Genomic DNA, 22,717 nt, shown 5'->3' on the forward strand with positions numbered 1-22,717 from the left:
AGCCTTAGACCAAGCTCTATCATCTACTCATAGAGTAGACACATTTTCAAAAGCTTAGCTAGGCCAATAAGCAGAAATCAGTTTATAATAACTGGACACAGACAGGAGCATTACTGAACATAATGGTAGGGTTAGGGTTACTTTTAACCCAATGTAATGTCCAGATTGGGGCACAAACTGGGAAACATGTACTGTATCCCCTGTAGTTCACTAATTGTTACAATACAGAGAAAGTCCAAGCTGCGGCTACTGTCAACTAGGATGAGCAAAAACAAACCCCTCTAATGCTAACAGCCGAGAATAACACTGTAACCCCTTTCCTGACCCTCTCCAATGCTGTTCTGTTGCTGAGAATAACTTGGGACCAGAAGTTCTAGTACAGTTTTTTGTTGTTGTTGTTTTGTTTTGTTTTTAGTTCTACCAGTTTATTGCTACCAACCCGTGACCCTCCACCCTCATGCACACATGCTCAGTCATGTAACCCCATGGACTGCAGCCAGCCAGGCTCCTCTGTCCATGGACTTTTCCAGGCAAGAATACTGGAGTGGGTTGCCATTTCCTTCTCCATACAGTTTTAAACTAGGAGTCCCTGCAGGTCTTCCTGGACACTAGTCTCTGCCACATCCTTATTCCTTTAAAATTGGCCAGTGCTGAATTCGGCTTTTTGTTAGCATGTACTGCCTTTCATAATAAAAGGACAAAAGCCTTGTTTTAAAAAGTTAAGAAGAAGAATAATAAAGCTAATGAATAAGCCTGTAATACTTGCCTCATAGCCAAATGTGAGGGCCATAATAGTGATGAGAAAACCAAAAAATGCTTCCAGCTTCCTCAAGCCTGAAGGGGAAAAATACAGTAGTGAGTTCACAGAAGGCAGATTACCCCATTAAGCCACATGATGGAAAGCAGTTCCTTTGAGAGACCCCTTCATTCCCACTGTCCTTACCATATTTGTCCAAAAAGAGAAATACAAATGTATCTGCAATGGTGATGAGAACTCCACCCCATAGAGGAATCCTAGGTCAGAGATTAAAAAGGGAGATTAAAGGAAAGAAACAATGAGAAAGACCCATTTCCCAGTTTCCCAAGAGCTCTCCAGATACATGACACCTGGAGGACTAAGGACTTGGGAAAAGGGAACAGCAGCAAGGAGGCCAGACCTTGGGTAGTTTAAGATCTCAGTACTAAGTAAAGTAATACATTCATTCGAATTTTGTCTACGATTTCAGATATTCAGGACACAAACCTAAAAAGTAGGGGTCTTATCTCTCAAGGGACTCACTTATCAAGTGGGATAAACTGAGATACAAATTAATTATAACACACACTGCCACACAGTGGATAACAACAGGTCTGCATAACCTGACATGAGAACATGGAAGACAGAGAGCCTACATCTGGCAGGAGAGAAGACGGTGGTTCCAGAAAGGTTCCACAGAAAACAACAATACTTGAGGTGAATCTTGAAAACTGAAAATGACTTGGGATTTTCTTTTCACACTTGCTTTGAAATCTGGCAAAACAATGATTATTTGTAGAGGAAAAACCCCTCACCTTCCTACAGACAGGAGATTGATGGCAATAGCTGAGCCAATAACTTCCTGCATGTCTGAGCCAATGATAGCCAGCTCCACCATCAGCCACAGGATGATTCGTGGAACCTAAACATCAAACAGCAGAAAGATACGGTTCTTAATTAATCATTTCTAAGAACTTCCTCCATAGTTTGGAATTCATATTTTGGCAGTGATCCAATAACAGTCCTTTATTAAGCCTTAGGTCTAGAGATGAAGGACCAGAACTCAAGCTTTACTAGGTCCCTTGACGGAGAGGGCCAGGCTGCTCTTTGTGGTAGAGCCTGAGTCAAGGTTAGGGCAGCAGCTGATGCCAATTTCTTCTCCTTCCGTTTTACTTGACAGAAGAATGGAGTTTCCATTCATTATTTCCACTTAATTTTTTGCCTAAAAACAATCCTGAAAGTGTTAGGGGGAAATGAGGATGCTAAGATGGTCAAAATACTGTTCAGGAGAGAATAAAATACTACAGAAGAAAATATCTATTCTGACCATAGCTGAAGAGACAAAACAAACATGAAAAGGTTGGAGTCATCCTTAATATAGTATTGCACAAGCAAGTAAAAAAAAGACAAGATATGCAAAGGGCCTCGGGGCAAAGTGTTGGAATTGGGTGTTCTATAATAAAATCTGGGAAATAATCTGGTCAAATAATCGAACAGAAAGAAATTAAGTAGTGCTAGCTCACTGAGGCCTGGAAAAACAAACAAAAACTAAGAAACATGAAGTGTAAGAAATGTAAGAAGAAAGAGAAGCTAAAACAAACTACAAGTTACCGATTTTTTTTTTTTTTTTTGAGAAGCATATAAGAAAAAAAAGCAGGTAAAGATACTCTCTCACAGCCAGGAAAGGAGATTAAACATTCAGGATGAACCAGAAGTCACTCAGTCGTGTCCGACTCTTTGCAACCCCATGGACTGTAGCCTACCAGGCTCCTCCATCCATGGGACCCTCCAGGCAAGAGTACTGGAGTGGGTTGCCATTTCCTTCACCAAGAGATAGATTAGTACTTATCTAACAATCAAGTCTCTCAAGAGTCTTCTCCAACACCACAGTTCAAAAGCATCAATTCTTCGGCACTTAGCTTTCTTCACAGTCCAACTCTCACATCCATACACAACTACTGGAAAAACTATAGCGTTGACTAGACGGACCTTTGTTGGCAAAGTAATGTCTCTGCTTTTGAATTGGACTGCAAGGAGATCCAACCAGTCCATCCTAAAGGAGATCAGTCCTGGGTGTTCTTTGGAAGGACTGATGCTAAAGCTGAAACTCCAATACTTTGGCCACCTCATGTGAAGAGCTGACTCATTGGAAAAGACCCTGATGCTGGGAGGGATTGGGGGCAGGAGGAGAAGGGGACGACAGAGGATGAGATGGCTGGATGGCATCATCGACTCGATGGATATGAGTTTGAGTGAACTTCAGGAGTTGGTGATGGACAGGGAGGCCTGGCGTGCTGCGATTCACGGGATCACAAAGAGTCGGACACGACTGAGTGACTGAACTGAATGAACAATCAAGTCAGTTTAAAGCTATCCTCCAGACACTGGGTCTACCCATTCCTGCCTTAGACAGCAACAAGTCCCAAATGTCTAGACACACAGCTACCTATGATATGAGACAAGCACTGCTTACCCTGGGGTACTGGCGGTGACACACCTCAGCCAGATGCAGCCCAGTGACCACTCCCAGTCGAGCTGCAAGGCGCTGCAGCAGGAGCCCCACGGTGGTGGCCAACAGAAGAATCCAGAGCAACTGGAGAAGAACAGACCCCACCATTACACTCGTGAGATAACTAGTGGTTTAAGTTTGGTTGTTTGGCAATGTCAATGGGAAACAGTACACTCAGGAAAGAGCTCCGCTCAGGAATCCAATGACCTGAGTTCTGTATCACATTCTGCACAGAACTTGCTAGGTCACCTCGCACCTTTCTGAGCCTTAGTTTTTCCCATCTGCAGTTGTGCTTTTGTTCAAGGAAACTACCTGGGTAAAACAAAACTAAAAACCAACCACAGGACAAAATTTAAAAAACAGATGGAAAGGGCTTCCCTGGTGGCTCAGTGGTAAAAAATTCATCTGCTGATGCAGAAGAATGGGTTCAGTCTCTCGTCCAGGAAAATCCCACATGCCACAGAGCAACTAAACTCATATGCCACAGCTCCTGGGCCTGGCCTCTGGAGCTTGGGAAACACAGCTATTGAAGCCTGCACATCTAGAGCCTCTGCTCTGTGACAAGAGAAGCCACTGCAATGAGAAGTCCGTGTACCCCAACTAGAGAGTAGCCCCCACTCTCGCTGCCACTAGAGAAAAGCCCGCGCAAAGCAACAAAGACCCAGCACAGCTAGGAATAAATAAATAAATACATTCTCATTCCTAGTTGGGATTAAAAATAAAAAAAAAGATGGAAAAGCACTTTTCATCTAAGTGTCAGAGCCAATATAGAATCAGCACATAGCCCACAAGGTTGATATCCAACAGGCAGAGCAGAGAAGTATGCTGTGAGTGTTTAAAAAGGAAAGGGGGGAAGACTCCATGTTCACCTTAAATCCAGCCACTGCTCCAGACTGCAAATCAGACTCAATGTTTCCTGGATCCAGGTAAGCAATGCTCATAAGAAATCCTGGTCCCGTGAAGGCCCAGAGTTTACGAAAGCTAAAACAAGAGTACTGTACAAGAGAGGAATACAGAACAAAATGATTATCACCTCCAGGGGAAGAGACTCCCTTCACTATCCACCCAAAACTAGCACAATATTGTTAACTGGCTATACTCCAATACAGAATAAAAAACTTAAAAAATAACAATAAAAAAAAATAAAATTTATCTTGGAGAAAAAAAATGATTACCACCTCCAAATTCCTGGTCTAACTTATATATTATTTTATCACATAAAAAGCAACAATATCAGCTTCATAAGAACAAAGGATTTCAGAAGTTGGACATAGGTGTGTCCAAGTTTCTTTTCCATCTTATCCATTCCTTATCAGCAACCTGGCTAGCTCTCTGTCCAAATAAGAGCCCTTCTCTTACCTGCCCTTCCAACAGCCTTTCATTCTAAAACCCCAGCAATAATAACCCCTACCTCTATGCTCAAACACTACCCAAATGGGAAAAAAGGCAACGTAAAAAAGGGAACATAAAAATCATGCTTTCTGGATCAAAAAATGCTCACCAGTAAAACTTGGCAATGGTTTTTCAAGGACCTTAGTTTCCTTAACAGTTTCTCTAACTACAAAAATTCAGTCTTCAGAGATTGCCTGCCAGAATTGACTCTGAGGTTGCTGATCTTCAGTTGTCTAGCAGACATTGTACACAGGTTTTCCCTAGATAATAATATTTTCCTTCAAGGACTTGTCACTAACCTCCTCCTCAGGAATGGCAATCTTCTCATCAAAGTAGGTGGTGAAGGGGTCCTCTGAGCCCGCCCCGGGGGACTGCGGAATTGAGGAGTTACTGTATGCAGGGTTGATGGCACCAAGACTGGCAGAGTCTCCATGGTCTCCAGAAGCATCTTCTGAGTTAAAAGAATTGAGAAGAAATGAATTAAAATGAACAAAATACACTAATATTAAGGTGCGTGGTCATGTCCGACTCTTTGCAACCCCAGGGACTGTAGTCTGCCAGGCTCCTCTGTCCATGGAATTTTCCAGGCAAGAATACTGTCCATGGAATTTTCCAGGCAAGAATACTGGAGCAGGTTGCCATTTCCTACTCCAGGGGATCTTCCTGACCCAGGGACTGAACCCACATCTCCGGTGTCTCCTGCATTGGCAGGAAGATTCTTTACCACTGCACCACCTGGGAAGTCCAGTGCAGTTGGTAATATCAATAATCATCTTTAGAAGTACTAAAATGAAATCTTTTTAATACCTCAGTAAATGCACAAGATCTACGTAACTCCATCTCAATTTCCAGTACTATATTTTTAAATTAATTTTTGAATTGGCAATACATTCAAACGGCTGAAAATTTGAGAAACACAAAAATGCTTACAGTAAAAAAGCTCCCTCACAACCCCCTTCTCCAGTCACCAAGCCCTATATCAGTTTTCAACACTAATCTCACAAACGGCCTCCCCGTAGTTTCACACTTCTACTGTCACTTGCCAATTTCTAGAATCATTTCATTTTCTTGCAAAATCACTGATGTCTAGGGCTTAATATGTAACATCCCTAGACTAGCCTCACTGATAACCTAAATCTTAACTTTTAGAAGGAAACAGGCCAACAGGACACTCTCTCCACCTCCCACCCATTATTTGGTAGGATTTAGTCAAAGGATCATCCTTGGACATTATATCTCCATCAGGCTTCCCCAGAAATGGCTAACTTACAAAACACTATCATATTTCAGGCTAAAATCTGTAGCCGCAGAGAAATGACCAAACAGGAACCCTTCGCCACCTGACATAGGCCTGCAGTGAAGAGCCTGGGGAGGGGGAGGTGTCACCCTTGTGACAGGAGGGCTCACCGCAGACTAATCACCAGTGTGATTAATCTTCCTCCTGCATTTCGCTGCTAATTTTAAAGCCGGCCAGCGGCGGGGAAGGGCGAGGGTCTCACAGAAAAGGGCTAACTCACCAGAAAGTTAGGAAACCCAGTCTGCTGAGACCATCAAATGGCTATTTTTAACCACAAAGCTCTCATCTCAGGGTTTCCAAGAACCCCTTGTAACCGCCAATTAGAAAAACAAAAGCTTTCTTTTTATAGGGAACTGACCCAGTTCACCTTAAGTGACACTGAACTGAGGAGTAAATTTACAGAAAAGGAATGGAAATTCTAAAGAAGAAATTTAGACTTAGGAAGAATTAGTCAAAGCATAAAGTCTCATGAAATACTCTATAAGGTGCTAGCTCAGTATTTTCCTGTTCCACTCTTATCTGAAGTGTCTTCAGCAGCCAAAGCACCCCAGAGGTTTTTATACCAGGTCTGCAAGTTAGACTGCCTTTACAAGCACTGTGGTTATAAATCCATTTTCATTTACAGCCTAAGTCACCAGGTCACCTAAGTCACCTCTGAATGGAGCAGGTCTCCATATAGTTGGCTGGGGGACAGGAGATGGTGACAATTTTTGATGGAACAGAGGACAAGAAGGACATCATGGTAAATTTCTGTTACTGGCTTAAGCCTAATTTCAAACAAAAATGAGTCAATAACACAAAGCTGTAAATTACCATCTGGTATCTTCTGTTCAGGACCCAACACCATGGTGGATACCTGAGTGCCTGAGTTCTTAGAAAAGGATTCTGGAAAAAAGAGAAGAGAAGAAGGAGAATTAGCAAGAACAAATTAAAACAAGTTCACAACCAGTATTCTGTGACACTGTATAACTGAACCCTTACTATGCAAAAAGAATAACTGTTCTACTGAAATTACATAACCTTGAAAATAATCACAGTTTTCAGAATATGATTAAGAGATATTTAAGGGAAAAAATGAAATACTGGCAACACTTGGAAACCAAAGTGAAGCAAAAGGTATTTCAGGCAAGTGGGCAAGTAGTTTTTAATAAGTATCCACAGGAGATAGTGAAGGGCAGGGAAACCTGCCATGCTGCAGTCCAAGGGGTCGCAAAGAATCGGACACGACTTAATGACTGAACAACACCAAAAAAGCCTCCATCCAGAGGCTTCCAGGCAATCAATCACCCAGTCTCCCACCCTTTACCTCCAATTAACCCAAATATTTAAAAGACTGACTGCCCACCATTTTGATGAGCTTTTAAGGACAAAGATCTATAACTCTCTTTGATCTAACTAACAATTTAAGTTCATGTTTCAAGTTTCTGGAGGGTGGGGACGAAGGGGGAAAGACCTCACCAGCACACTGGTAGGAGGGTGGGGACGAAGGGGGAAAGACCTCACCAGCACACTGGTAGGAGAGGGCCACTATTTCCGTCTCATCTTTCCCTGAGAAAGACTTCAGCTTTAAGGTTTCAGGTCTCATTCCCCGACCCTTCAACAACTGAGAGAAGAGTGAATGACCATGCTCCCCTCAAGGAGAGCTGAGGCACCAGGAGAAAAAGGCACCAACAGCAGCCCGCCTGCTCCTCTCTCCATCAGCAATAAGTAACCTACAAGGGGGGATGAGGACTGAGGGATATTAGGGGTGAGAGGGGGTGTGGTAGTGAGGGGGTATCCCAGATGTCCAGCCTCCTACTGGGTTAAGTTTAACTGGGGTAGAGGGTTTAAGTTTAAGTCGGCTAAGTCTAACAGGGGGTAGAGGGAATATTAGTAAACCCACTGGGCCACAGATCTATGGCATATTCTCCAGTCAACTCCACCAATAAGGTTAATTGTTTAAAAATTCTGTAAGGAATCTACTTCTTAGTTAATTCTAAATTTAGAAATAATGGGAAAGGTAAATAATATTGTTAACCACTACCCCCTGAATCCCAATAACAACTATCCTGAAAAACTGAGGAAGCCTCCCCTTCTCTATCTTTCACTAGTCTTTTTCTACTCTTGTACCATTATTGCTTTTATGTGAACAGTGCTCTACTTTCTTTTTTAGATAATCTATCGACATATTCTAGGACGTCCCTGGTAGCTCAACGGTAAAAAATCCTCATGCCAATGCAGGAGACTTGTGTTCAAGCCCTGGTAGGGAAGATCCCCTGGAAAGGGAAATGGCAATCCACTCTAGTATCTTGCATGGAAAAATCCCATGGACAGTGGAGCTTGATAGGCTACAGTCCATGGGGGTCGCAAGAGTCGGACATGACTTAGCAACTAAAACAACAAATCAACATAGTCTATATCTGTTTTGCCAAATTACAGAATTAAGACCTGAAAGGGGTATTACATTTCATCTATTTTCTGGAGTATACAGCATAGCAACATCTAAATCTTGCTAATTTAGAAAATATAAACTTTCAACTCTATAGTCATCAATAAGGAGACTCCTATAATAAACAGTAGCCATGTCCTTCCTATCAGTTTGTGCTATGAGACGGTTTCGCCAGCAGACCTCAATACTGCTGACTAAATCCCACCCCTCTTTCAGCCACCACCTCAACTAAATGGGACTTACACATCTGACCACTCAGCAGCAGTACCACTTGGATTCCAATCACAACACAGATACTTTTACTTAATTCTAAGAAGCCAGGATAACACACAATAAACTAGAAACCACAAATCCAATCTGGGATTACGGCTCTTACACGGGAAATCATGGGCTATTTATATGAGACAACTTCCTTATACTTCAATCAGCTCTGAGAACATTATTATTAAGATTATCGGGAATTTCCTGGTGGTCCAGTGGTTAGGACTCAATGCTTTCCCTGCAAAGGGCAAGTTTAATCATTGGTCAGGGAACCAAGATCCCACAAGCCACAAAGCACAGGCCCCTCACCCCACTCCCCCCAAAAAGAGTATTATTATTGGGAGTTCCCTGGTGGCATAGCGATGAGGATTCTAGCCTTTCATTGCTGTGGCCTGGGATTCAGTTCAATCCCTGAATGGGGAACTGAGATCCTGCAAGCCACACAGCACAGCCAAAAAATAAATCAAATAAATAAAATGGAAACACGTGCCAAAAAGTGTTAAGAGTGGTTATTTTTTAAAGAATATTATTATTAATGTTATATTGTTATTATTAAGAATAACTCAAGTTTCTAACTGCTGCCCTACTCATGAAGAATCGATAAACTTCGACTACTTTTGCGTGATGACTGACACTCGGTATCAGAAGGCACAGAAGCGTTCAGTGTATTTGAGGACGATCCCTGTCCAAAAGGAGCCTTTAAACCTTGCATCTTTAAAAAAGCAAAACAGTTGAGATAGTAGTGTGTTTTTCCCCAATATGAAGTGTGAAAAGGTGACAGTTAAGTAATTTTAAAAAGAACTATCTCAAGATAAAAATTTTAATAATTACTATTAGTATTCCAAGTGATTGCTCCCATAATTACTTACAGAACTTGTAAAACACAAGAAGTCTGATCTTCTCTGTGAAATCTCTCTCCAAGAAAGAAAATGGGTTCTAGATTCCAACCTGTTTGCTGGTTTGTTTGTTTGTTTTGCTGCATCATGCAGCTTGTAAGATCTTAGTTCCTGGACCAGGGATCAAACTGGGCCCCGGCAGTGAAAGCACTGAGTCCTAACCAGTAGGCTATCAGGGAATTCCCTATTCCAAATTTCGCATCAAAACACTGAGTCAACAAATTATAAGCTCCATTGCTTGCAGTGTCTAGAGAACATAACTAGAGCAAGGAATGGAGAGTCAGTATGCTCTGGATACTGCCCAGTGTTAAGGTCTCCACGAAAATCCAACACCCATACAGAAGGAGTAAGTTAATATAAGACCACTCTGCTCTCTAGGACCATACCACCAGGTCACTTCAGTCATTAAATTATGTTAAGAAAAAGATCAAGTGGAGATACAAGCAACAAGATTCAACCCTGCAGTACTCGGACAGTTATGATTAACAATGTGCCTTGACTTTCTAGCTCATCCCTAACCACTAAGTGTCATCTTCTCTTAAAGCCAGTAAGTTTCCTCCTATCAAACAGCCATCGACAGCAGGGGGAAAAAAGGCACTCATGGGTCAATGTAATATAACTATTTTATCCCATTCCTTATCAAAAAAGTTTTACGACTGTTTTACAAGATAAGAATGCTAATTACATTTTCTCTCTAAATGTCAAAAGTCTACATATCTTTGACCCAGCAATTCCATTTCTAAGAATGCATAATAAAGAAACATTTGTACAGGAAGTATCAGCATATGCAAGAATATTTCCCACAGCACTGTCTGTAGTGTCAAAAGACTAAGACAACCTAGGATACTCATAGGATGGAACACTGTAAACAAGGCAGATCTAAGCGGATTGACAGGAAACAGTCTCCAAGATACACGGTGAAGTTAAAGATACAATTTATAGAACTCTATGCTATCATTTATGCAGCAAAAGAGAGAGATTGAGAAAATACATGTACAGAGGAAATCCAAAGGACATGCCCAAAACTGGTAATGCCAACTCCAAGAGGAAGGAGTGGAGGAGCCCAAACGAGGTCAAGCAAAAGGACCTCTCATGAAAATACAGTGTGCAGTTTTACAATTAAAAAAAAAAAAATTGCCAAGTAAATGCATTATTTATTTTTTAAAAACATAAAGATCATGCAGATTTACTCAGTTCCCCAACAAACACCTCAGGAACTTTCCGTTTTTCAACGAACACTTCAGGGACCAATTCTCTCTGATGGAGCTTCTGCAGTGGATACCCAGAGAGCTGAAGCCTCAAGCTTAACTTACTACTACTTGGACTTAGTGCACAAACAGCCATGCTCTGAAATTGTGATTTGGAAGTTTCTCCTGAATCCAAAGAAATAAACAAATCCTCCTCAGCAAATCCTCCTCTTCACTCCCTAAAATGGGTTAAATGGCCCTCTTTCATGTTCCCCAAAGCATCTGTTGCTTACTACTATCATATCATGTTATTCTGAAAGCACTTATTCCCTGATACTACTCTTGCAACTTCTCTGCAAGTTTGAAATTACATCAAAATAAAAAGTTATATCCTCCAACACTTACTAGTTATAATAACTTATGAAATTTAATTCACAGTAATTCCAGGTGTTCTCTTGGCATTTACAAGAACTCTAGAAGAACAGTGTGAATAGCCCAAAACTGGTTTAAAAATTGCCAACAAGGAAGTGTGAAATACTGAGTATTAAATATATACAACTTCAACTTCTCCCCCCACGGCTAAAAAAATGCTTGAATTTAAACTAATATTTTTCTTAGAAAACTCTCTTATAGAGAGCAAGGGTACCCCAAGCCATTTCATTGATCTTAGGAGCTATTGCAAAGGTCTCCCTAAAATTAATTTGAAGTTTTGGAGAGGACTGTTTTTTGAACTGTCCTCTAATTCTTCTCCCCATCTTTCCCCCATTATATAAATAAAATCAGAGACAGCATTAAGTAAGAAAAGAAGATTCATAGAGGCAACCATAAAAGTGTGCATGGAATCAGTTGATTAAATACATATGAACAGGAATGTTTAAAGCTGACTGGCAAACACACCTCTTCTTCCTCAGCCAATACTCAGTGTTCAACATGCTGGTGACAAAGTGGAAACTGCCAGAAACAGGCATTAAAAGTCATACTCAAGTTGTTTAATTATTAAAGAATAAAAAGGAGTTGTGATTTAAAAAAAAATTTAAAAAAGAATTCCATTTGCTTGAAGAAAACATAAACATTTCTAGATCCTTCTAAAATTCCCTTTTCTCTAAAGGTCTACTTTAAGGCTAAAGTACTTGATAATCTTTCTAAACCATTATTATTAATCTAGCTTTTATATTATATAAGATGTTCCTCATGAAGGTGAGCTCCTGCCCCCGTATGATTGAGAGTCAACAAAACTGAAATATTCCGTGGTTCAAACAGAGCTCACTGCTGTCTGAACCTATGTTTTTAAAAAATATCTATTTATTTATTTGGCTGCGTTGGGTCTTAGTTGAGGCGCAAGGCATCTTTAGTTGTGGCATGTGGCATCTAGTTCCCTGACCAGGGATCAAACCCTGCCCCCTGTATTGGGAGCACAGAGCCTTTGCCACTGGACCACCAAGGAAGTCCCTGAACCTACGGATTTTAATAAGGAATACTACTGGCCATTTTTCAAAATGAGAAATGGTAACTTCCTCTGTTTTTCCACTCCAGGTCAATAAAGCACCCATTTCTCAGTATTTCCATCAAGATATCCATCTGATTCCAAAAATCTCCCCCCACAGTGGGTGATGGGAGAGAAAACAGCTTAGAAAAGTCATGTGAATTTCTAAATTATAATTGAGGACGTGAAGTTTGGAATTGCTTTTTAAATTTCGATAAAAAAATAATCCTATTTTTCTCTTATAAAAATGAACTTGATATAAAATCGACATATTGAAAAAAAAGATAGGTTGGAAAGAGATTCATCTACTTCCTGACAAAATAACAAAGCAAAAAGCCCCTCTGGTTAACAAAAAGGCCTTGAAACACTAATCGTCTCCACCCTAGTGGGTATTTCAGTAGCTGAAAGCCGCACAAGCACACCCAGTTCATCGAGTACAAACAGTGCTGCCACCGCACAAGGTGCTTCACTTACATCAGAGCCTCTCTCTCTGGCACAAGGTCCACAGACTGTGTTCCTTTTTTTTTTCCCATGTTACTGACTTTTTATGTCATAGTAATGATCTGAAAATTGGACACATCTCATTTAGTCTTTCAGAGTACCACAATTTCAACTCACCAAGTTTGCTGTTTGCCACCTGACTTAGACTTTTGAAAATCTGTTTTATAGTTGAAAGGAAAACCTAACATGGAGACCATCTAATGATTAAGAAAGAAGAGAAAGGTTAGGCAGCAATTAGAGGAGAGAGGGGGTAAGATACCCGGAGGAAGAGTACAGTTGATAACAACATCAGCTGCCTGGGTGTCAAAGACGATAAGAGTGGGGAGAAATGTGGCCAGGCTGTCAAGAAGTACTGTGCTTTTAGACAAAAATATCACTCATCAGCCAGAGACTTCAGAATTAGAAGGGCCCAATTTGTATCTGTTAAACTGGGCTCTTCACTTTCTCTGCTCAGCCCTCTGAGGCTTAGTCAGGTTCCAAACCTCCTTGCCTGCTTACATGACAGGGCCACTAATATTTTACTTCCAGAAACTACAGCTTGGTCTTTGTTCCTCCCAACTCTCACTGTAAGTTTCCCCTGATTTCCTCCCGATCGGCAGACAGATGTTTACAGCAGTATTTCCCTTTGACAGCCCAACCTGGCCTTCTGGGCCTGACACAACTATCTCAGAACACAACTCCAAGCATTGCAAAAATTTCAGAGACAGTTGTACCCTCAAGTAAGAAAGTCTATTAAACTAATCTATACCCACTTCTTGCCTCAGGATAAAAAAAATGTTTTGCCCTTATACTTAAGGTAGCTTTTCTCTGGCAGAAGTGAGGAATGATTACCATTAGATTACATTCAACTTATTTATTCCAATGAAAGATACTGGCTCCCTCGATGCAGACTGACCTTAATAATATTAAGTACATATTTTCCCCAAAGTTTCTTTGCTTAAAGCAAAGAAAAATTATCTGTAAAAACAGACAATATATATAAGATTCTCCAGGCCTCCTTCTACTCTTTGGATCCTGCTGAAATTTCAATAGTTAACTTGCAGCCTCCTTTCATTACGTAGGAATTTTATAGATACTCTATAAATGGATGGAACCAAAGCAAACAAAAATACCCACACAGGATGACCTACTAGTAATAAGAACAAAGACAAGACTGAGAACCCTAATTTCCCAATCTAAGTTTTTACTGGGAACCGATCCTTACATTAAAAAATGTAAGTTACTCTGATCTTAAATTAAAAGTGGAAAAGGAATTAGACAATAAATATATTTTTATCATTCCTGGCCAACTCTCTGACATTCCATTCTGATATTACAGTTTATAATTCATATTTATTGTTTTACTATATCCATGATATTCCTGATGATACCTGGAGGGCTCTTCATGTCTCCAGGAGCCAAAAACGTTATTTGTTCAACATACGTTTGTTAAATTATCAAGACTAAATGGCATTGGATGGCTGAGACAACAAGGATCTCAGTCTCCTAACTCCTCATACTCTGCACATTCAAATGCTCCCTGTCCTCTTTTCCAAAATATTTATTCAAACCAGACTCACATGATAAAGATGACAACAATATTACAGAAAAAGGCTTTCCTCTCTGCCTCAAGCACTCAACTCTTTAAAGATATCACTCCCTGTCCTCCTTATTAAAGCACAAAGGTTTCACAATGGTCTCCACTTGCACAAAGCCAACATCAAACTTCCAACACTATACAAATACTAAATTGTCTTAATAAAAAGGTAGCAAACAGGCCAGCATACTTTATGCAGTAAGCCATGTTCTTTTTTTGTAAATCCAAAGCTTCTCATTTAGCGATTAGTTCCCAATTCTGCTACCTATGTAAACAGCAGTTTTCTTGGAAGGGGAGAACTGCAAGACAGAAACGTCTTCTATTAAAGCCTTCCAGATAGTATCAAGAGAACCTCAGAGAAACCTTTAAACTCACAGAAAGAGACTAAGTCTGTCAGCACACATTTCTATCTACATACACAATAAGGAGATAGGGGCTAAAGACATCTTTGATTTCACAGCACTCACCCAAACTCTTAGAACTGAAAGTCAGAACTAAAAGCAGCAGAAAAGATGCTGCTTTGTAAACACCAGTATGTAACCTCACTTCATTGAGTCAAAACTGAACCAAGGACTTCCTGGGTGGTCCAGTGGTTAAGAGTTCACTCTCCAATGCAGGGAATGTGGGTTTGATCCCTGGTTGGGCAACTAAGATCTCACATGCAGCGGGGCAACTACTGAGCCCCTGCCGCAGAGAGAACTCAGCGCATCTCAGCTGAGACCCGATGTAGCCAAATAAATAATAAACAAAAGAAATAAATATTTTTTAAAAAAATGAACCAAAGCTGCTTAGCTCTGAGGCGTATTCCAAGGGATCACCGCTGATTTCCTAACAGTAGAATAAGACTTGCGTCAAGCTTCCCCATTCACTAATAAGAACTGCAGCCAGGCTGCCCAGAAATTCCCCGCCCAAGTCCCATGGCCATCCCGGAAATTTGAGGAACCAAGTGTGCTGCAATCATGGCCTTTTTGGTAGTGGGTCCAAAAAAAAAAAAGTCTGTAGGCCAAGACTGTGAATGAAATATTACTCAATGAAAAACCAAACAGCCAAAGAGGTTTTCATTTACCCAACACAGCTATCATGGACAGTACTGCAGAGCTGGAGTTTCCAACCTGACTTAATGATAAACACCCAGCAGAGAGTCTATAGTCACAAGTGAATGGAAAACAGGCCTAAGGGTTCACTGCCAATAGGCTCAGGGGATTCTGAACAAAGAATAAGTAATAAGGTCAGAATTCTTTTAGTGTGGAATCGTTTAGGGGAAAGAAGGCACTTACAGATAATATTAATAATATTATAACAAAAGCTCTTACATGCTAGGAACTGTTCTAAGCACTTTATGTGTATTAATTCATTTAATACTCACCACCAACTCTTTAAGATACTATCAATCCCCATTTTAAGTATGGGGAAACAACAGAACAAAGAGCCTAAGAATCCTGCTCAAAGGTTTACAGAGCCAAGAAGTGCTGCAAACTAGTTGGGGTTCAGATTCCACAAGAGTTAAGGGAGAAACACAAGCTCCCCTAGTTGCAGCAATATTCACTAGAACTATGGCCAGCAAAAGTTTCTGGAAACTTGTCTCCTCTTGCCTCGCATTCCATAGAATTTTTGCTTTTGCTTTTTGCTTTCAAGAGGTGTCACATTCCCTTAACTCCATCACACTTCTTTTGAAAGCAGTGAACGGTATGAGAGTATCTTCACTTTACACACAGGAAAACTCAAGTCCAGGTTATTCAACCTCTTGAATGATGTTCTTTGAAACAGTCTGATAAATGAAGAGAATTGGGGGAAACCAACTGAAAACAAAACAAACAAACAAACAAACAAAAACAGAACGTCCAAAAGTAAACATAGCTGCAACAGCAGGAACCTATGAAACCGAACAGATGTCGAGCAGCCAGCCACCCTTCTCACACAGGGAGTGCGACAACGCCCCTACAAAAGTTCCTGAGCCTGGAGGCTGCACAAACAGCCCTAAAACCGATACACAGCAGGACTCAGCGGTCTGTCCAGGCCCTTCACACGAAGAGGCGCTTCTTGGATGTCGCCTGTGGTAAAATGAATTCTTTCGCTGAATTGCGGCGGCGGGAGGCCCAGGGAGCGGACGGGGCATCAGGGCTCAGAAGATAACAAGGAGGCCGAGGGGACCTTGCCCCGCGTCCGTCGGCCTCTCCCGCGGCGTGAAGCGGGGTCAGCAGACCTTCGACCACGGGTCCCGGGACCGCGGCAGGTCCGGACCGCCCAGGGTTTCAGCCATTTTCTCTTTAGGTCTCCTTAGGCCGCGGCGGGGAAGGGGCGAGGCCCCTGCGACCTCCGGCGTTAGCTTCCCGACCCCCGCTCCCGGCGCCCTCCTCTCGCTCTTCCTTTGAAGAATGCGGCTCCATCTGGAACCCGCGTCCAGGCCCTCCAGCCCGCGCCGCCCTCGCAGACCCGCCTGGCGCCCCGCAGGCCAAATACTGGCAGCGGCGCCTGCTCCCAGGCTTGCCCTCGAGCCGCCCGGAGCCCGGGAAAGCGGGGCGCCCGCGTGACCCCTGACCTGGCCCGCTCCCCACCTTACCGGCTCCGCAACCACCTGACAATCGGTCCCCGCTCCAGCGGCTCCATATCCCTGGAGCCAGCGCCACGCCAGCCTACCCCCTACACGCCCCGCGATTGGCCGACAGGATCGCAGCCGCACGTTCCTATTGGCTGGACTCTCCATATTCGCCGCAGCGGCCAACGCGCGTGGCAGGCTGACTACGGACCCCGAGTCTCCGCCCACTCCAGGATGACTGGCGGCGGGGCCACGGAGGCCTGGGCGGGAGCTGTCTGCGGCTGAGCTAGTGCTGGAGCTGGTCTAACCCACACTGTGCTGTGGAGTCTCCCACCACGCTAGCAACCTGCGGACGAGTACGTTTCCTGCTGTAGTTCGCCGTGGCCTCGTTAGGCCCTGGAAGACAAGATCATTTCTTCTGAGACACGGCTCTATGAGAGTTCCAGCTCCACCCTGCAAAGTATAACCACCTCCCGCCCCCAGAGCCACATCATAGTATCTGCTGCCCCACCAAGAGCGCCCCACACCTGGGAGGAACCGCGAAGCATCAGCTAGTGCAGCCAGTTCGACTGCATCAGGTGCCCTATTCCGAAGTCTCGGCAATGAATTTTCCTTTCTCCTACTCAGCTGCCTCGCTTCTTCTCCAAAACTTTATTTTCCACCTACCCAAAAGCAGTCCCGCTCCATTCCCAGTTTCAATCGCACATGCCAGAGTCTTTCTCTGAAGATGACGACAGGGCTAGTGGTGCTTCAGAAAGGAGAAAATAGTCTGACTAACCACCCTAATCTTCTACAATGTCCTTTACAGCTGCCAGAAACATTCTTAGACCCCTCTCTCTCCCAGCCGCCACATCGTCCCCATAACCGCTTTCCTTAAAGGTAACCAAGCATATCTAACCAAGTCATAGATCTACAGAAGAAAAGCATAAAACCCTCCAACATCTTTCTTCGTGTAAAAACTGCTAGGGGAAATTTTTATTAGTTGATAAAAGAGTCCAAGAGAAGAGAAAAGGCGGATAAACTGCAAAACAGGAAAATCCAAGTAAAGTACAAACAAATTCAGGAACCAAAAACACTGATCTGAGCATCATCAGTGATCCGATACAGGCTGGTTTCCACACCGAATTTCTCCTAGGGAGAAAAGAAAATGTACAAATTAGTTCTGAGAATCTCTCTGCAACACATACGGAGTGTTTCAGAAAGGCTTGATGAAGTCCCTCCAGAACAGAACCTTTCCTTTGGGAACTTCTACTGCAACTAGAAAATAAAATGGCTGGAGCCTCCTTATCCCGTTCCAGGTCTGCTCTGGTGGGTAGATTCCCTGGGCTATTATATGCTTATTGCTGGCTACTTACTTAGCTCACACTGTGGGGCATCCTTCTTAAGCTGTTTCTTCATTGTGCAGGCTCGGTCTGACTTTCCCAGTGGCGCTCCTGTTTCTTGCCTCTATATATAGAGACAAGTGCGCCTCCCCTTGGTTAGACAGGCCCCCTTACCCTGCTCTGGGCAACACATTGTTAAAGACACTGCAGAGAATTTCAAGAAGCAAACCACACCCTTCAAAGCATAATCAAATTTCATCTTTGACCTGCCATGAAAAGGAAAGCATCATATATCTGCCACTCCTGGATATTAAGGAACAATTAACTGCATGTGAAAAATTTAATTCTAAGATTTCATCTCTGTCTTATTTCACGGGTGCTCGAGGCAAGCCTGTGTGTGCCAGTGGTGGAAAGGGGTGGAGTAAGAGGAATTGCTTTCCTTCCCAGATGCCACCCCCACTTGGAGTGAAGCCGGTTTGGGCACTTGAACAGGATTGCATGTGCACTAGGACTCTGCACCCTGAAACGTAAACTGAAACCACTTAACCCCAAGCCTGACAGTCCGTGAGTATTTTCCACATAGGTACGTGCAGTGCCAGTGTAATTATAGGGAGTCTCAGAGTATGGGTGAAAACGCCACCCAGTCCATCCCCTTGAGATCTGAAGAACCCGCTGGCATCAGCCTGGTCAATCAGTGATAAACAGGCGGACAACAAAGCCACACAAACCCGAGACTCAGTGTCTGATGTTAAAGAAAAAACAAAAAACACATGAGGCTGCTTTGTATATGTGTGTGATATATATATCCAGAGAAAGCCAGGATTGCTCAATCTGGGGGAAAAGTGGTGGAGGAATTTGCCTCAGGCAAATATCCTAGATTATTATATCCAGCCAGCCGGAGGCAAAGCTGGAAAGGAGAGGCATTGGAGGGGAGTGAGGAGAATAAGGGGGTTACTGGAAGGAAGAACTGGCTGCCTTCAGGAAGTTTTCTGGCAGTTTTATGGGAAATCTGCTTAGTACCATAAAAACATGCAATAAGCGTAAAAGATATAAACACCATAGAATAGAAAACAAAGAAAAGAGCAATCAATTCATATCCATCTTCCAGGAAGAGGCTCTAGTTCCTACACAGAATACCGTAGCATCACAAGATGAAGATCCTTTCATTCCAGGACTAGAAGTCATCTCACTACGATTTGACCTATCTCTTTGTCCTTGTTCTACAGCAGACAAGTTTCCTAAGGCAAAACTACCTTAGATTGGGTTGGGCTCAATTTATCCCCCTTCATGGGAAAATAGAAGAAAAAAAGAAGAAATATGAAATTACCCAAGAACTAACCTGTTGTAGGAAAAGACCCTGTTTTGGTTTAGGACTTCCAAAATAGGAATGCATTTTACAAGGAGACTCTACCATAGTCCTCCTGTGGCTTTTACTCCAGAACTGCTCCCAACATACATGCTCCAGTCTTGCCTGCTAGGTCCCCAATGCACTTATAGTAACTGACAACATTATGGAATTCTTATTATGTCTCAAACAATATATTTGATATGCTATAAACAAGAATTAATCTTCACAATAAATTTGTGAGGCAAGAACTATATCTTTTATTTTGCGTATTAGGAACCTAAGTCTGAGGGAGGGAGAGTAATTTGTTAGTTAAGGAGGTTAACTAATTCAAGTTAATTCAGCAATCAGGAGGTGGCAATAGAAGTAACACATTCCCAGAGAAGGCAATGGCACCCCACTCCAGTACTCTTGCCTGGAAAATCCCCATGGACGGAGGAGCCTGGTAGGCTGCAGTCCATGGGGTCGCTAGAGTCAGACACGACTGAGCAACTTCACTTTCACTCACTTTTCACTTTCATGCATTGGAGAAGGAAATGGCAACCCACACCAGTGTTCTTGCCTGGAGAATCCCAGGGACAGCGGAGCCTAGTGGGCTGCCATCTATGGGGTCGCACAGAGTCAGACACGACTGAAGTGACTTAGCAGCAGCAGCAGCAGCTTTTATAAATTTGGTCACTAGTAAGTCAACAGGAAAAACTGACTGTTGTAGAGGTGCTTTTCCTTTGAGACTCAGAAAAGCTCACTGTGAATTTAACTTCTGTTGGGACCTTTTGTTTTTAATGACCCATTTGTACAAATATTTGGGTTAACACAAAATAGAGTGTGAGGCACTAATACTACACACTGGAATGCAAAGTATGGATAATTAAGATAAGAAAGAAGTCTGTTCTGTTTTATGTCTTACTACCTCAATTTTCCAAATTGCTTCCCTGAAAGTTATAATTTATTAATATGTCTTTAGTTGTGTCATATATTATAATTATGAAGATTAATAAATTAGTCTTAAAAATCTAAAAAAAAAAAGAAGTAACACATTCCAAAACAAACGCCAGAAGCAGAGTTTTAATAAAGGATTTGGATAGTAATTTGAAGTAGAGGATTTATTTGGCAAAAACAGAACTATGTTCAGCAACATGGAACTGAACATTATTTTTCATACAAAATTAAAAGTACATTATATTTCCTTCCTGAGTACTTGCCAGTCCCCATCTCTTCAAGAGAGATAAGCTTCATCTAAATTATTTCATCTCATTGCTGATTGTCATTTATAACTTTATTGCTACTTCTGTCTCCAGTATTCCTTTGGAAAAGGTGTGTGAATTCACTACATATTCTAATGTATTGTCTATAGATTATAAGATAAAGTCAAGCATGTATTTGCTGATACTTTTTAAGTTAACCTGTCTTTATACTTAGAAATGTCTCTTCTATAGGCTTCCCTAGTGGCTCAGATGGTAAAGAATCTGCCCGCAATATAGGAGACCCATCTTCAATCCCTGGGTGTCAGGAAAATTCCCTGGAGAAGGAAATGGCAACCTACTCCAGTATTCTTGCCTGGAGAATTCCATGGATAGAGGAGTGTGGCAGGCTACATACAGTCCATGGGGTTGCAAAGAGTCGGACACAACTGAGTGACTGTAACTCACTCAATTTAACTTTAACAGCAAGTTAGTGGTAGAGCCAGGCTTTGAATAAAAATTTGTTAGATCCAAGAGCCAGCATCCGAACTACCGTGCCATCATACCTCCATCTTATACACCTAAAACAATTTCCTTCCATTCAAATCTCAAGCTTATGTAAATTCACTGAACATTTCACATTACCACAATAGCCAACTGATTGCTGTGTAGATGTTAATCTGTATCTGTATCATGTGTGCTTTTTATTTGAATAGGAGACTTTTTTCCTTCCATGCTCACCTCCCACCCACTCTCCCACTATTCTTTTTCATACTTTTGTAGTCCCTGAACAACTAACTGCCTGATAGTAACTCCTCCCGTGCATATTTGCTCAGTCACTTAGTTGTGTCCGACTGTTTGGGATGCTATGGACTATAGCCTGCCAAGCTTTTCTGTCCATGGAATTTTCCAGGCAAGAATACTGGAGTGGGTTGCCATTTCCTCTTCCAGGGGGTCTTTCCAACCCAGGGATGGAAACCGCATCTCCTGTGTCTCCTGCGTTGACAGGCAGGTTCTTTACCATTGAGCCACCCAGGAAGCCCCCTCCTAAGTCCTCCCACAACTCCCTTTTCGTTGGAGGACAGAGGGAACAAAAAGCACCCATCAAACTGAGATGGCATCTTGAGACAGGAAAGCAAGACAGGCAGTTCCATGTAATCATGTTTCCGTTTATTATATGGTAACTTACTCACAGGGTGGAATTAGGTAAACAATATCCAGAAGGCTTTAAAACTACATTCCACACCACAATGTCCATTGGGACAATCTTACTGTTAAACTAGAGTATGGGGGTAGGTGCTCAAAACAGGACCTGCATTCCCAAGGCAAGATGTATGAATGGGTAACTAGTCTCATGGGAATACCTCAGCAAAGGCTGCATTGTTTGAGAATCAACAGAGCGTAGGTGCCACCTGATCCTAAATGATTATTAAACAGTACCTATTAACTACAAAGCACCTGACAACAGAGAAGTGATTCTCAGCACAGTATAGTCCTGGGTCGAGTCAGTGAAAGACAAAAGGAACTGATGCCATCTTGGGCATGATGGCGTCAGTTACGTTAATAGTCATATACCCTCCTTACCTGGAAAACTCATTATTGCTGTTGTTTTTTTATTGTCACTATTATTGTGTATGTGTTAGGTCGCTTCAGTCGTGTCCAACTCTTTGTGACCCTATAGAGTGTAGCTTGCCAGTCTCCTCTGTCCATGGGATTTTCCAGGCAAGAATACTGGAATGGATTGTCATGCTCTCTTCCAGGGGATCTTCCTAATCCAGGGATGGAACTGACGTCTCTTCTGCCTCCCGCATTGGTAGGCGGGTTCTTTACCACTAGTGCCACCTGGGAAGCCCATTACCATTAACCATTAAGATATCCCCCTCTGTTGAAGCATTCCCTGATGCCCTCTTCCAGGCAGCATTAGCCCTATATTCTGTCTGCTACCCAAACACTTCTTACTCTACTCTAGCACTAACTCATTCTGAATACATTTATTGAAAATTGATTATATATCAGGCAGAATATGGGTGGTACAGATACAGTACAAATAAGGTAAGCACAGCTCCT

The 22,717-nt window shown here is 42.3% G+C and overlaps 1 protein-coding gene across 7 annotated transcripts in view; it reads right to left on the minus strand.

Moving 5' to 3' along the window:
- Positions 1–16,967, minus strand: part of SLC11A2 (solute carrier family 11 member 2) — a 31,724-nt gene extending 14,757 nt beyond the window's left edge. For 4 of the 7 annotated variants that reach the window (XM_055583529.1, XM_055583521.1, XM_055583523.1 and 1 more), the window contains exons 1-8: positions 16,827–16,967; positions 6,748–6,819; positions 4,937–5,088; positions 4,115–4,240; positions 3,210–3,329; positions 1,552–1,658; positions 944–1,014; positions 767–834 (exon numbers count right to left, since the gene is read on the minus strand). In XM_055583529.1, the coding sequence (XP_055439504.1) occupies positions 767–834; positions 944–1,014; positions 1,552–1,658; positions 3,210–3,329; positions 4,115–4,240; positions 4,937–5,088; positions 6,748–6,781 (678 nt within the window). In that variant the 5' untranslated portion in view covers positions 6,782–6,819; positions 16,827–16,967. Of the gene's footprint in view, positions 1–766; positions 835–943; positions 1,015–1,551; positions 1,659–3,209; positions 3,330–4,114; positions 4,241–4,936; positions 5,089–6,747; positions 6,820–15,632; positions 16,775–16,826 lie in introns of those variants that run through there. The other 3 variants (XM_055583509.1, XM_055583513.1, XM_055583507.1) reach the window with 3 other exon arrangements.
- Between the last annotated feature and the right edge of the window lie 5,750 nt (positions 16,968–22,717).

Source organism: Bubalus kerabau, chromosome 1 (assembly GCF_029407905.1).
Source record: "Bubalus kerabau isolate K-KA32 ecotype Philippines breed swamp buffalo chromosome 1, PCC_UOA_SB_1v2, whole genome shotgun sequence".
Taxonomy (NCBI): Eukaryota; Metazoa; Chordata; class Mammalia; order Artiodactyla; family Bovidae; genus Bubalus; species Bubalus kerabau.